We start from the raw sequence: 16296 nt of genomic DNA on the forward strand, positions 1-16296 counted from the left end.
ACAACCTAGAAAATGTCAAACAAGGCTGCACTCATGCAGCAGTAATACACACACACACACACACACACACACACACACACACACACACACACACACACACACACACACACACACACACACACACACACACACACACACACACACACACACACACACACACACACACACACACATACTATGTAATAAATCAAGTAAATATAGGTTGACATACTTGGTTAACTTTTAATACTTATATTTAACAATGTTAATTTACATTGCATGCCAATTTAACCATTTTTGTTCAGTACATGCTCAATTCTGTGATGTTTCTATTCATGCTCTTGTTGTTATGGCCCTATTTAAACAGGAAGCAGCTATGACATGATGTGGCACGCATCACACACGCTCATTTTGTCAAGTGGTGGAACATTCAGAGTGTCTGTCATGTCTGTATTTGATTTTGTCGGTACGGGGTGAAATTTAATGCTTAACACTGTTGTGTCAAAAACAAGATGGAGCAAAACATTGCTGATTTTCTAAAGGACGCATTCCCAGGTAAGATTTTTGTGTGAGACTTTTTGTGTAATGAAGAAGTGAAAACTTTTGTAGCCAACTGCATGTTGTGATTCTTACCACTAAGCCAATTTATTACATAAATAATCTGACTTTTTTACCTTAAGTCGATATAAGAAAAGTCCATAAAAATACAGCCCAATGTACCTTGCTAATATAAAGGAAGTTTCTGTTTAGATTTTTCATAGGTGGCTAATCCATATTTTGAATTGTGCATTGCATTGTGTTGTGTCTTTTTTAAAATAAAAACAGAGGCAAACTTTGATCATCTACACTCTGATGACGACGTTAACGTACCTCAAGATGAGCCCGACATGGAGGACGACAACAGTCACAGAGAATCCAGTGGATCTGAGTCTGACATAGATTTAGAGTGGGCGAATAAGGAAGAGGAAACTAAGAACTTTTCTGAGAACAATAGGAACTTCTCATTAGATGAACAAAGCATGAAGGCAGGATCTTTGTCCTGTGGTTCAAGAGATGACGACGATGCAGGTGAAAACAAGACACAAACCCAAAACCAGCAATTAAGCTTGCATGATGACGAATGCAGAGAGAAGGAAGTCGAGACAAATGCAGATATCCATCAAATGAACAAGGAACAAGCTGAAGATGTCAGTGTGCTGGAAATGTTTCTTCCAAAAGGAACTGACTATGATCTGGAAACAATGAGCCCAGAGACCCCATCACACCTACTGTCCTACCAGATGGTGGATAAACCTGAAAATGAGAGCTCAACTTCCAAAGAGGACAGACTGGAGCTTGGGAGCACTGAGGAACATGTCCTTCAGCATGCACCAGATGATAATGAGCTCAATTGTTTTAGTGCCATAAAGTCAACATTGCAAGATTGGCCAGAAGCATCAATGGAGGTCCAGTCTGGGGATGAGATGAAAGAGTTTACAGAAGAAGATCATGAAAATCATGAAAGAGAAGAGGAAGGTTTAGCAGAGTACCCCTCTGATTTGTCTCAAAGTGATAGTGGGGACAGCAGTGAGGGTCATGAGGGTGGACAACCCACTCACATGGACACCAAGCTGGCTCAGGTGCAGGTTGAAGAACTGGATTATTCCTATGAGATGAAGAAGCTAGAAGAACCTCCTCTGAATTACAAAGTTGTAACTTCAAGGAATGATGATGTTCAAGTGAAAGATGGATGTATGGATCCTGTAGACATGCTCACTTATGTCAAGAATGAAGATCTGAAAGTGGAGACACCTGGGAAATCTGATGATGACATATTGTTCCAGACAAAGCAGGACAGTATTAGAGATGACGAATATAACAGTGAGATTTCAAACACTGGGGAAAGTTCTGATTTTGGAATCTCTGCGAATTTCCAATCTAATTCCAGTGAATCTTACATGACTGAGCAGCCTGACTATGATAGTGATATCAGCAGTGATGGTGAATACTGCAAGAGCCAAGAAGAAAACCCCGATTACACTTCCCATACAATCTTGGAGGAAAAAAACTCAGCTGCCATGAAACAAAAGCACAACTTCATGAAAGACTTTGCTAGAGATCGGAACAGCATTGACCATGAAATAGAGGATGTGGTGGTCACAGATAGTCAGAAAGAGGTGTGTGATGTGGAACATTTTTCAAGCAATCCAGCATCTCCTAAAGCAGGAATGGAAGGATCTTCTGAGACATACTCATCTGAAAACAGAAGTGTGAGTGAGTCACATCCACTAGAGGCCAAAAACAACAAAGAACATGATAACAGTGAACACTCAGAAGTTTCAGACATTGGTGAAAATATCAACACTTTGCTACCTGGGACATTTTTGACCTTGATGGACGATCACAACCTGAAGCTTGACGAATATGACTGGGACATTAATGACAAAGAAGTGATCTGTGATGAAGAGGACTATTTTCAGGAAGAGCTGGAGAATGATGAGGAGGAGACCGAGAGGGACTGGGAGAAAGAAAAAACAAGAATCGAGGCATTTAACAGATTCTACCAGACCGCCGAAGGCGAGGAAAACAAAGGTAAATGCTTATTTGTGAACCATCTTAAAGCCATAAAGCATTACCATGAATCACATTTTTATTAGGAATTTTATAAATGAATTTTACCTTACTACTGGATAAATTCTTTCCCAACAACTACAACAGGAAGAATCCACAAAGTGACGTTTTGTTTGGATCTAGAATCCTCTCTTTATGAGGTGGATAGTGACAGGTAAAACAGATTTCTAAGTTTGATTCTTTACTTTAAAAGTAAAGTGTTTTGCTTAACATATATATATCTTAGATTTTAGTTCAACATACAAGCTCATATATTTGATTGGCATGTGATTTGCTACACAGCAGTGAAGAGGAACTGAGCACAAAAGGTTGCATCAGAGAGTTGCATCCTCCAGAGTCCAGTTCAGACAAAAAAGAACGAAGCGACAGGGAAGACAGCCATGAACCCTCAGAAGTTTCATACATTGAAAATGTCAGCACTCTTCTGATGGATGAGGACATGAATCTTGATGAATATGACCATGACATTAATGTAGAAGAGTTCTATAAAATGAACTCAAGTAAGGCGATCTGTGATGATGAGGATGATTTCTTGGAGAAGCTGAAAAATGAAATAGAGAGGGACATGGAGCAGGAACAAGCGAGAATTGACAGATGCTATGAAGAGTCTGTAAAAGCAAAGCAAAATGAGGGTAAGTGCTTAAATGTTTTATCGAAATTACAATACTGTTGAAAAACATTGGGATCAGTAAGATTTTAATTAGAAATTAATACTTTTATTCAGCAGGGGATTCAATTAATCATATATATTTCAAATATTACAAAAGATTTAGATTTCAAATAAATGCTGTTCTTTTAAACTTTATATTTATCAAAGAGTCCTAAAAAAAAAAGTATCACAGTTCCCACAAAAGTATTAAGAAGTTAAAATATAAACTGTAATATTACTGGTTTTCAACATTGATAATAATATGAAATGTTTCTTAGGCATCAAATCAGCATATTAGAATGATTCCTTAAGGATCATATGACACTAAAGACTGGAGTAATGATGCTGAAAATTCAGCTTTGCGTCACAGGAATACATTTCTTTAAAATATATTAAAATAGTTATTTTATATACAGTGAGGAAAATAAGTATTTGAACACCCTGCTATTTTGCAAGTTCTCCCACTTGGAAATCATGGAGGGGTCTGAAATTGTCATCGTAGGTGCATGTCCACTGTGAGAGACATAATCAAAAAAAAAAAATCCAGACATCACAATATATGATTTTTTAACTATTTATTTGTATGAAACAGCTGCAAATAAGTATTTGAACACCTGTCTATCAGCTAGAATTCTGACCCTCAAAGATCTGTTAGTCTGCCTTTAAAATGTCCACCTCCACTCCATTTATTATCCTAAATTAGATGCACCTGTTTGAGGTCGTTAGCTGCATAAAGACACCTGTCCACCCCATACAATCAGTAAGAATCCAACTACTAACATGGCCAAGACCAAAGAGCTGTCCAAAGACACTAGAGACAAAATTGTACACCTCCACAAGGCTGGAAAGGGCTACGGGGAAATTGCCAAGCAGCTTGGTGAAAAAAGGTCCACTGTTGGAGCAATCATTAGAAAATGGAAGAAGCTAAACATGACTGTCAATCTCCCTCGGACTGGGGCTCCATGCAAGATCTCACCTTGTGGGGTCTCAATGATCCTAAGAAAGGTGAGAAATCAGCCCAGAACTACACGGGAGGAGCTGGTCAATGACCTGAAAAGAGCTGGGACCACTGTTTCCAAGGTTACTGTTGGTAATACACTAAGACGTCATGGTTTGAAATCATGCATGGCACGGAAGGTTCCCCTGCTTAAACCAGCACATGTCAAGGCCCGTCTTAAGTTTGCCAATGACCATTTGGATGATCCAGAGGAGTCATGGGAGAAAGTCATGTGGTCAGATGAGACCAAAATAGAACTTTTTGGTCATAATTCCACTAAACTTGTTTGGAGGAAGAAGAATGATGAGTACCATCCCAAGAACACCATCCCTACTGTGAAGCATGGGGGTGGTAGCATCATGCTTTGGGGGTGTTTTTCTGCACATGGGACAGGGCGACTGCACTGTATTAAGGAGAGGATGACTGGGGCCATGTATTGCGAGATTTTGGGGAACAACCTCCTTCCCTCAGTTAGAGCATTGAAGATGGGTCGAGGCTGGGTCTTCCAACATGACAATGACCCGAAGCACATAGCCAGGATAACCAAGGAGTGGCTCTGTAAGAAGCATATCAAGGTTCTGGCGTGGCCTAGCCAGTCTCTAGACCTAAACCCAATAGAGAATCTTTGGAGGGAGCTCAAACTCCGTGTTTCTCAGCGACAGCCCAGAAACCTGACTGATCTAGAGAAGATCTGTGTGGAGGAGTGGGCCAAAATCCCTCCTGCAGTGTGTGCAAACCTGGTGAAAAACTACAGGAAACGTTTGACCTCTGTAATTGCAAACAAAGGCTACTGTACCAAATATTAACATTGATTTTCTCAGGTGTTCAAATACTTATTTGCAGCTGTATCATACAAATAAATAGTTAAAAAATCATATATTGTGATTTCTGGATTTTTTTTTTAGATTATGTCTCTCACAGTGGACATGCACCTACGATGACAATTTCAGACCCCTCCATGATTTCTAAGTGGGAGAACTTGCAAAATAGCAGGGTGTTCAAATACTTATTTTCCTCACTGTAAAAATTGTTTCTGTAGCTCAACTGTTACACATGACACTAGCATCAAGGACATAAAAAATGCCAGATAAATGAATGAATGAATAAATAAATGAACGAACAAACAAACAAACAAAGTAAAGTGCACATTTCTCTCTCAAAAGTAACAGACAGGAGGTTTAGGTTGGATCAAGGATCTTCTCAAAATGAGGAAGATAATGATAGGTAAGATGGATTTCATTGATTTTAAAATTTCATTCAGATTTTAGATTGGTAAATTTGTAAACTGGTATTTTATATTGCCTTGCAGCAGTGAACAGGAATCAAACTCAGAAGATGACACTGCCAATGTCCAGAAGACCGAGGTGAGAACATCAGATCATCAAGCATACAACACAATAATCAAATAATAATAATCTCACATCATCTGCTCTCCACGTTTCAGGACCAAAGTGATTCTGATGAACCACATGAGAGACGTTTATATGCAGGAAGGTACAAAGTTTTACCAAAGGGGTTACAAAAGGCAGGCAAGCAGCTGAAGGAACACCCCAAAAGAAATAAGGTAAGTATAAACCCACTAGAATTAAAGAACATTAAAAAACAGCATAACAATATAGATAAAACACTCATATTTTTGAAGTTCCATTTTTTTTAATCTGGAGACAGGTTAGAAAAAAAGCTTTTTTGTCTTTAAAAAACATCGCTGTTTTCCTACTACACCCCATGACGCTTTGCACAAATCATGGGAGTAACTTGCACAAATTTTGGGAGCAACAAATGAATGAATAACCCCAAAAGCTCGATTATTTCTGCAGCAATATTTCGGACGTGTTAAATATCACGGTAGTAACAGATGTCTGTATTATGCAACATAATTATGCAATACACACGTTGCCTTAATCAAATATGTTTCTTAAGTGGAACATTGAGTGATATTTTAAAGTGATTTCCGTCATTTTGACGGATAATAAATATTGCATACCTGCTTTAGAAACATTCCAGTAAACACTTACATTTTAAAGCACCCGTGTGAAAACAAGCCTGGAAAGAGACGTGAGGATTTGGGGAGAAAACGAGAGATAATTAGTGCATTGCAGTTGATTATTCATTATTCATTTATTAGACCACAAATGTGCAGTAGGCTATTGGATAAGGAATATTTGTAGCACAACCTTATGATTTGATTCAGTATTTTTGAGTGGAACTACCCCAAACCGGACGTGCCTTCCATAATCTAAAAAGCAGGAGGCTCGTTAGGAAAAAGGTGGATATAAATACCGGTAATAAAAAATAACAGTGTTTTGAGTCAATAAAAACATGCTCATGGTATCATATATATAGCAATACCATTATACATGTACAATGCAAGTTACTGCACTTGAATCAGTATCCAGTAATGACAATGACTTTAATAGTAAGTCATTACTAATAACACCAATAAGACTCTGACTGAACTCTGTCTTGATCTCTCTAGTGTCTTGTTCTGCTGCGGTCAGTGTTAGCAGTGAGTCTAGCGACAGTGGTGGGGCTGCTGTCTTACTGCTGGGCCACAGACAGCTTGGACTGGATCTACTGAATTCACATGGATTTTGGATATTCAACATAATTCAAAACACAAAATAAAAGTCAAGGCCTCTGCATTATGATAAAGAAATCATTGCACAAGACCATGCAAAATGTCATGAAACAGACAAGCAAGCACACTGAGATAAGACCAACTTTATTTCCTTACAGGATGCAACCTAATATTGTAATGTTTGAACAGCGCTTTGAAATACAGCTTCTTCTTTTTTTAAATGTTTATGTCTTTTAACATGGAAATCTCTGTTTTTTATGTAAACCACATTTAGATAGATTTAATCATCTTCCGTTTTACTAGGAAAAGTGATACATTTGCAGATGTACATGGTCTCTTGCCCCTACAGGACACCTTGTACAAACAAGTGCTTTCAAAGTAAAACTGACCTGAAAAATAAATACAAAATAAAAATAAATGCATTTGATACATTCCTTTATCCCTGACTATATCTGACTGCAGTTAATACGACATTCTTTTATTGCTATTGCTTTCTAATCTCAATTGTCATCCTATTAGGTTGTCAGCAAGCTATATTCCATAAACATGCCATGCAGTTAGTGTATTTTTAGGTCTGATTATTATTCAGTGCCTTCTTCACTACAGCATAAAATATGATGTCTTAGTGCAAGTTACCCAAATTCTAGAAAATTAAAACCGATTGCATACAATAGCATGGATATTTCTTCTTTAACAATCACCAGGGTTTCTGGAAATATTATTAGTTCCTCAAAAAGCACGTCTCTCTCTGTGAGTGCTTTGGCTTTAAAAGTAGCTATACAAATTAATTCATCTTTCAACCCTTCAGATAAGAAATGTAAGAGGGGAAAAGTACCTGTAAGACATGCTCAGCTTTCTGTCGTCGTTTTCTTTGGCTGAAATTATTTTCTCCATTGGAACCTTTCAATTTATAATGTTCATTAAATGCTTACTACAAACACATGCCCTGATTAACTACTCGTTTTTCATAACAGTCTTATAATGCATTTCAGAAAAGACAATGTAAATAAATAAATAAATAATAAATATCTTGTGAATCAAAATTACAGTTGTAAGGTAAAGTGCATTTGATACTGCATTAGCTGTGGTGACTACGCAAACTAATAAAGAAGAGGTGCCTTGTTTGATTCCATGCCGGTAATTGAATACACACAATCTTTTCCGCTTGTGAACGCACATATCCTCAGCCTCCATGTTTGGGGTCTTTTTTAAATCGCAATGTTCATGATTCGTTCTCGCTGATGTTGCATCAGTAATCACTCCCACGTGTGTGTTTTTCCGACAGTTTTAAATGGCCACATATATGTCCATCTGCTACATCCAGGACACTGGTCCGCACAACATAAATTCCAAACTACTTCAGACCGGGCCACATCCTGTCACCGAAAGGCCCCTCTCCTGTAAACGAGAGAGGTGACGGTGCTCCGGGCGTATACAGGTCGGAGTCTGTATCTGACTCCCCCTCGGCCAGATAAGGCCTGAGACGGGTGCACAGCGTCCCGCCTCCCCCACCAAAAAGCCCCAGACTCACCGGAGGCACATATTCCCCTTCTCTGGTCTGAGAAATGCTAAAGCCACTAAAAGAGCGGTCTAATTCCTCATGGTCCACCGAGGGAATGGACAGAGACGTGTCACTCTCGACGGCTGCCTGCTGCTGGATGGGTCTCCTGGACCTGCGCGAGCGGCTGTTGTCACAGCTCTCGTGGAACGGTGGAGGCGGGAGGCGGTACAGTGAGGGGTCGTCGGTGCCTATCGGCGACACTCCTCGGCTGTTGTTCCAGAGAGGCACGCTGAGGGGATGTTCTTCCTGCTGGTGCCACGAGGTAGAGGGCCGACACTGGCTGTCTGTGGGAGTCCTGTTGGGACCAGGATGGACAGGGGACCCGCTCTTGTTTTTATCCTCGTCTTTGTTCTGTACTTTTTCGCTATTATCGTCAGGGCTGTGGTAAGGAGGAGCAGGGTAAGGGATTTTAAAGCCCAGGAGAGCTTCGGTCTCAGATCGCGGGATGCCCATTTGTGTTGTATACACGCTGACCAAAAAGTTGAGTTTGAGGTCCATTGCCCCCACCTGCACAAGGGGAGACAACCGGACTCTTCAGCACTAACATTGTGGGGCTATACAACCACATCAAATGAACTTGACACACTGTGGTTCACCTGTTTCTCCATCTTGTTCAGACGCCCCATCATGCTCTGGTCCTCAGCCATCTCTGTTTCGCTTTTGGGTTTGTCCTTTTCTCCTGTCCCGCCTCCTTTCCCCACAATCTGATCCACTCTAGTGATCCAATAGACCATCACTTCGACACATAGTCAATACGCCCTCATTCACACTGAGATTCAGTGCTTAACTGTACACTGTACCTTGTCAAGTTAACAGAAATTAGCTTTATGGAGGAGAACTTGACCATGCGAATGCAAACATAGGACAGCAGGGTTTAAACCATAGGGAAGAAAATGAATTGAAGCTTGATTTGCTGAAAGTGAATGTGATTTTGCATGCTGCATGCCATACTGCAAAGTTGTTGATCAGCATGCATTCATCAGGGTCTTCAAAAAGATGAATCTTTCAAACAAAGATGTGCTGCAGCATTGCACTGAGATGAACGCTCACATTACTGCAGTGAAAACACATCTGAGTGTCTTTCTCTGCAAAGTTATTGACAGCAGTGTTGGGGAGTAACTAACTAAAAATAAAGAAACGGCATAATTTCAGAGGGGAAAATCTGATTCATTCATTCTAGTGAATCAGAATTTAGTGAACCAGTTTGTCCTAAAAGGCTATATCTATCAAGTGTGAATCTTTCTTTTAAAACATTCTAGTGAATTTGTTTTTCCCTAAAACAGCCCTCTATGTCTTATCTAGTATTGGTTAGAATCAGTATTGCTATAGTTAACAAAACTATTTAGAAATGTGTATATATATATATATATATATATACAGTGCTATGCATAAGTTTAGACACCCATACTAAAGTTGACTAAAAAGAGGAATAAAAAATCATCTTTTGGAAACTGAACTTAATGCCTTAATTTAAAAAATTAGGAAAAATCCAACCTTTAAGGACACCAATTTTCTTTGTGAATGAATAATGTATCGTAAATAAATAAATGTTCTTCCTTAAAATACAGGGTGCATAAGTTTGGACACCCCTATGTTAAATTCCCATAGAGGCAGGCAGATTTTTATTTTTAAGTATTTTTTTTTATTTATTTTTTAGGATACTATGCATCCTGATAAAGTTCCCTTGGCCTTTGGAATTAAAATAGCCCCACATCATTACATAGCCTTCGCCATACCTAGAGACTGGCATGGTTTTATTTCAGTTAGCCTAATAGCTGGTTTGATTTGCATTGAGAGATGATCTTATGGAAAGTACCCCATGCCAATCTCTAGGTATGGTGAAGGCTATGTGATGATGTGGGGCTATTTTAATTCCAAAGGCCAAGGGAACTTTATCAGGATGCATAGTATCCTGGATCCATGAAGTAACTGGCCTTTAAAAATAAAAATCTGCCTGCCTCTATGGGAATTTAACATAGGGGTGTCCAAACTTATGCACCCTGTATTTTAAGGAAGAACATTTATTTATTTACGATACATTATTCATTCACAAAGAAAATTGGTGTCCTTAAAGGTTGGATTTTTCCTAATTTTTTTAATTAAGGCATTAAGTTCAATTTCCAAAAGATGTTTTTTTATTCCTCTTTTTAGTCAACTTTAGCATGGGTGTCTAAACTTATGCATAGCACTGTATATATATATGTATATATATATATATATATATATATATATATATATAACAATAAAAACACAAGCACGTAATAAAATGACTAAAAATTAAACCTCAACATATGAAAGTAAAAGCTAATTCAAAATACTAATAAAAACTGCAATAGTATATAAATAATATTAAAATATCTCTGGTCAGGATCATTCCTTCTAGTAAATTGGTTCTATTGAGTGGTTCATGTAAATGACTAATAACACAGCTTCAATTTGAGTCCCTGCGATATTTAGTGTACTTCTTTATAATGGAATATTTTGTTAAATGCTGCTGTTAATTATTGTTTTTAATTCAGTTAGATTAAGGGTGCATATACATATATATATATGTATCTGCAATATATCTGTTCAAATTTGGTTATTTCACCTTAATGGAGATTCTTTATTTACTCAAAAATCCAGTAAAATATATCTCAGATTAAATTATAAATAAGATCATCAGATAGTTGATTTAGAAAGATTTTTGCCCCCTTAAGGCCCGATATACTTCAAGAGAAATCGTTTTGAGAGTTAAAAAAAGTTAGCTACGGCTGGTAAACTACCATTGTACTACCATTGGTCCGTGGTGATTACGTAATAGGTAGGTGTGCATGGAGACTCCGCCTTCTTTCACGCCGAAATCTTTTCCAGTTCATTTCTCCTGTTCAATTCGTGGAGGTTTGTAATTCTGATGAAACGAGACACTGACACTGTTTTTCATGTTTAATACGGTAAAGCTACTTGAATTTACGCAATCTATTGTATAAAGTGCTATAAAAATAAACGTGACTTGATTTTACTAGAGTGCCGAATTGCAGAGCTCATGCAAACAGATCCACGTTGCAATGATCAGATGCTTTTCTTACGCTTTATTAAAAAAAATGCTTTCTGCTTTCTCAATTTTGTTGTGTGTTTATTTTGTTATTGAGAGGAAAGCGCGCAGCACATATTTACATATTCATCTAAACGCCGTCTCAGCAGTGTGGGCGGCTTCGGATGTTCGCTTACAGTATATCGCTGCTCACGTATTTAGAACTTCGTTTTACCCCTAAACAAAGAACGAAAAAGAACTTTGCATGAGTATATCAGGGCCTTTAAAATATCTTCCCCAACACTGATTGGCAAACATACAAATGACAATGAATTTGTATAGTAAAAAATGTGGGGAAATAAATTAAAATCAAATCACAATGTCACCTGGTTCCATGCCTTATGATGCTTTGTGTTTTAAACACTGTACATTTTAGTTATTCTCTCTTTTTTGAACCCTGGAACATCATGCACAATTGCATCAGTCCCCCGGTAAGCAGGCTGCATGGTCACACCATAGTGAGTAATATTGCACAGCATAAAGACAATTTTTTTATATATATATAATTTTATAAATTAACTTTTGATAAATTCTAAAGCTAAATTCTAAAGCAAGTAATTATGGATACTTAAACCCATCCAAAATGCAATTCTTTCTCAATGTGAACATAGAATATCCAGTTAACAATGCTACCAGTTATCAACAAGTTTCTCCACATGTTTTTCTTTGACTCTTTTGACATTTTACAATTGTAGTTTTATACTATGCTGTCCAATAATAAACCCATTCAGCCTGGGAAGGCCATTGGTGAATTGATTACGTACTTCTTGTGACGAGGGGTCGAGGGGGGAGGGGGACCCACAATCAAATCTATCCTGGCAAAGCACACAGAGAGAACATGGATACCAAGCATCATCAAGCAACACATGGGAACCATTCCATACACCCCAGCGAGGACCGTCGACAAATAAGAAAGAATATATTCCATACATGTCTGTTCTCACCCACTTCTAGGAACAGTGTTTCATGTTTACATGTATGATAGAAATGGTTTTTGCTGTTGGAATATATTGGTATATGTGTGGATGCTATTTCACAACATATATGAGGCTTATTTGAGAGAAAAGGAGTGAATCTGAATTCAAATCATTTTGGATGTGACACAGAAAACAACCACTGTGAATGTGATTTTGATCAAGCAGTGTTAAAGTATTTTTCCTCAATTTTTTAAATCTTTCTTCAATACCAAACAGTGACCACCAGAGGTTGCAGCCAACAATCCAGCTACAGCTCTTGACAAATACTGATTGACTACTGAAACAGGTGGATCGTGTCATTGTTAGAGGGTGAAAACTTTGCGATGTGGTTCTTTTGTTCTTTACGAACTAAAGTCTTGCCTGGCCTGAAGGTTTTTGATGCGTGACAGCATGTCCAGATGGCCGGCTGAATACTGCTCAATCACATCCATCACGTCATAGGGCCTGAGGCTCTCTTTAAATCTCCTCTTAGACACCAGGAACCGCATAATACTGGGGAAGACAGAAAAGTTACTGTAACAGAGCGATAAATACAGAATTCAATAAACATTTGACTGTCCCACCAGTTAAATGACTGTTTTCAGTTTTTAAAATAATTATAAATAATTTATCCATTTAAAAAGTATTTCATTTTATTTCAAAAATCACATAATTCACTTTTATTTTGTTTTTAAAAATAATTGTTGTGAAACCAAAAATGTACACATAATTTGTTTTAGTCGGGTGATAAATGTGTCTTACCAGATTGCTCTGATGGTGACCTTGAGTCCCGGAGAGAGATCCGGCACAAACTCGCAGTTGAAACCCCTGTCGTCCCCAAGCTCCTCTGGAAGGCTCGCCTCTACAACACACAAACGGACAGGCTGCTCCCAATGTAAAGAGTCCTAATGTTAATGATGAACAGCCATTTGACAAGATGAAAGATTACAGAAATCATCTGCCATGGCAGACATGCTCGATAAACTGCTAAGGTGCTCCACATTATACAACAGTTAGTTCCAGTCTTTGAATTTGATTGGCCAAGCGGCGTTCCAAGAGTGATATATGGTCAAACGGCACTTGCACTTTTCACTGTTAGAATCACTCTGCTTGTCTGCATCCCTGGTGTTCCAAACCAGAGTATGTGAGAGTTGTGGAGTGAAAGCAGTGTTGTGTGTTTTTTTATATGTAACTTGAAATAATATCCTTTTTACAGAACTGTTGTATAAAATCAATATCATGCATGCAAATGATGTTGTTCTGAATTTTAGCATGACTATTTCAGCCGTAGGAATGAGGCTATGCTGAAATTCAGTACATTTGCTCATGATATATTGCTAGATTAAAACCCATCATAGATTATCATACAGGTTTGGAACAACATGAGGGTAAGTAAATTTTGCCTTTTTTTTTTTTTTTTTGTGAGAACTATTCCTTATGCATGTCTTTTAGTAAGGCACAATTAAATCACGCATTAGACACACTTTGGAAAAAAGTAAATTCTACTGTATATGACAAGTGAGATTTTTAAAATTGTAGTTAATTTATTCCACTCTTCAGAAGTCAAATTTCTGAAACTGATAGCCCTCCTAATCTCAGGATCACTTTGTCAGCATTAGTCTTTTTTTGACAGAAGCTTCAGACATGCTTTTATGTTTCTATGTGCATTTGGAGCTGAAACAATAGTTTTACTCATGCATGAAGCACTTACCAGGACCTGCTAGTCTGAGCATTTAACGCGATAGCACATGTGAGAGAAACTTTTTTGCACCTAACAAAATCTAGCAATCGGGCAAATTTCAACCCCCTATGAAAAACAGTTTACCATGTGAAGCTAGGACAAAAAAAGCTTAAATATTAGTACTACATGTGTCATTCTCATGCCATATGAATAAGGATGTGACAGCCGAAAAAGTGCATCCTATTCAAATGACATAACCAACTAGTCGAAACTGCACAAGACCGATTTCTGGAAACAAACTTGTTTCCTTGATAAGCTGAGAAATTTCTTCATGCAGGTTAGTGCAAAGTACTTGATGGAAAGTGTAAGTTGCAAAGTGTTTCTTTAACACCTTCATGGAACACATTCTGTCATGGGATGAGAAATAGATCCAGGCTGAGACAAATAGTAACGTTAAGCTTTGATCTGCTATTGCACTTCACTGTCATATGGGTGACAGATAAGGCTAATACAGCTGCTGTAAAAACTATCCAAGCATCAGAAAAGAAATTCATATTTTTTGCGTGATGCTTCAAGTGAGATGAAACTTTCAGCCAAGGGTTCATGACAGAGAGTGTTGGATGATAGGCAGATCTGTGAAGATATGCAGCAGCTCGATAATTAAGGAGCCGTTTTTAAAACATGCATAGTGTTTCTTTAGCAGACTGGTGTTGAGATTTTTTTGGACTAGTGCTAAAGAGATGCAGCCCCAGACAACATAATTTGTCTTACTGATTAAGCCCTCAATCGCTGCCAAAATGTGAAGAGAAAAAAGAGATCAAATGTGAAAGATAAGAGAGAGAAAGAAACAGAGAAAGAAAGAGAAATGAGAGAGAGATGGTCAAAGATGACAATGACTTTAATCATGCAACTGTATAACACATGGCGTTGCTTATATTAGGCTTATGCTACATTATGATTGGGGAAGATTTGCTTTCACATCATTACAAGGCACTTTCCATGAAAACGGTACTGACCGATGTCTCATGACTTTTCTTAAAGCACAAATTTCACACTTTTGTTGTGAGGACCATTAGATATGTTAGAGGAACTATTATGTAACATAATTAACGTAGCGTAAAAAGTAGATTGTTTTAAATACATAAACTGTCTGTATGCCTCCCTTAAAATAGTGATTTTGACCTGTAAACGTTACAATTGAATGATCTAAAAAAGTCATCCTTTGAAGAAATCTGTTGAATTTTATGTTCAATGCACTGTAGTAAAGAACAATTTTTAATTATTATTACTAATTATTACTAATTTTTAAAGTTATTGCAATAAATATAACATTTCATTTTAGGTTATTGAAGAAATAATATAACCCATCTCTACAGCATGGTGAGAATTATTCATGTTTTTCTCAATTGTAGACTTCACGCTCAACCATTAAACCCACGTTAATGATGAAGAAAATACTTTAATTCTTTAGTTTTTCTTTAATTCAATGGAAAATATATAAATATAAGATAAATTTGCAACTCTGTTATTTGACCAGTTGCTCATTGTAGCATATTTATCACTATTTATTCATTTTTAGTAAATAACAAAAGCACACATCAGATTTCTTAATAACAGGGTTACAGATATTGAACAGAACCAGAATATTTAGTTTGACCTATTTTGTACCCTATTCATGGAAAGTCAAATGGTACGATACTGGAAGTGACACCTGTTTCTAATATGTATGCTGTAGTGACACTGCTACATCATTTATTCATTTGAATTCACTAAGCTAAGGTCTGTGATGCTGTTGTTTGTGATTTATCAAACGTAATATCTTGTCATTTCTGCCATCTCTAACCTTTTCGAGAGAGTGATCGCTGCATCACGCTTACAGATTCTGATTATATATAGTCTACTTCTGAGAGAAACTGCTCTGTCATTTCGTTGCTTTTTGGATCATATTTCTGGATCGTGGCCTAACCTGGAGAACTCTTCATGGCGAAGTCCTCGTCTTGCAACTCAATCAGCACTTTATTTTTTTCCAGTAGAGAGAAATGAGAGAGAAACTGATGAGTGTGCAGGAAGTGAAATACATAAAATGGATCAATTTATATATATTTTGAAGTTGAGCACTGCAGAGTTATGCCAAGAGCATAAAACAGATGATGAGAGAAACACAAATGGGCGAATTCACTAATCAACTGTCACTTTAGCTAACGGTATTTCA

At 37.6% G+C, this 16296-nt stretch overlaps 2 protein-coding genes across 2 annotated transcripts; one reads left to right on the plus strand and one right to left on the minus strand.

The window, feature by feature from the left end:
* Positions 1-336: 336 nt before the first annotated feature.
* On the plus strand, positions 337-7251 carry LOC307173907 (uncharacterized protein). The gene is made up of 8 exons (XM_079897477.1): positions 337-534; positions 805-2550; positions 2677-2743; positions 2872-3221; positions 5399-5459; positions 5545-5599; positions 5680-5799; positions 6712-7251. The coding sequence occupies exons 1-8, from the start codon at positions 492-494 to the stop codon at positions 6811-6813; spliced, it is 2544 nt and encodes an 847-aa protein (XP_079753603.1). The 5' UTR covers positions 337-491; the 3' UTR covers positions 6814-7251.
* Positions 7252-7841: 590 nt separating this feature from the next.
* LOC307173116 (potassium voltage-gated channel subfamily KQT member 2-like) lies at positions 7842-16066 on the minus strand (the record flags this gene model as incomplete). Its single annotated transcript, XM_079895947.1, has 7 exons — positions 7842-8881; positions 8971-9088; positions 12212-12262; positions 12785-12916; positions 13166-13265; positions 14856-14873; positions 16051-16066. 7 exons carry the CDS (start codon positions 16064-16066, stop codon positions 8168-8170), a joined length of 1149 nt encoding a protein of 382 aa, XP_079752073.1. The 3' UTR covers positions 7842-8167.
* Positions 16067-16296: the final 230 nt, after the last annotated feature.

This window comes from Squalius cephalus, assembly GCF_949319135.1.
Source record: "Squalius cephalus genome assembly, chromosome: 16".
In the NCBI taxonomy this organism is placed as follows: domain Eukaryota; kingdom Metazoa; phylum Chordata; class Actinopteri; order Cypriniformes; family Leuciscidae; genus Squalius; species Squalius cephalus.

Coding starts and splice junctions, on each gene's coding strand:
- LOC307173907 (XM_079897477.1), top strand. CDS start 492: ATGGAGCAAAACATTGCTGATTTTCTAAAGGACGCATTCCCAG. Junction 535..804: donor TCTAAAGGACGCATTCCCAG/GTAAGATTTTTG, acceptor AAATAAAAACAG/AGGCAAACTTTGATCATCTA. Junction 2,744..2,871: donor TATGAGGTGGATAGTGACAG/GTAAAACAGATT, acceptor TTTGCTACACAG/CAGTGAAGAGGAACTGAGCA.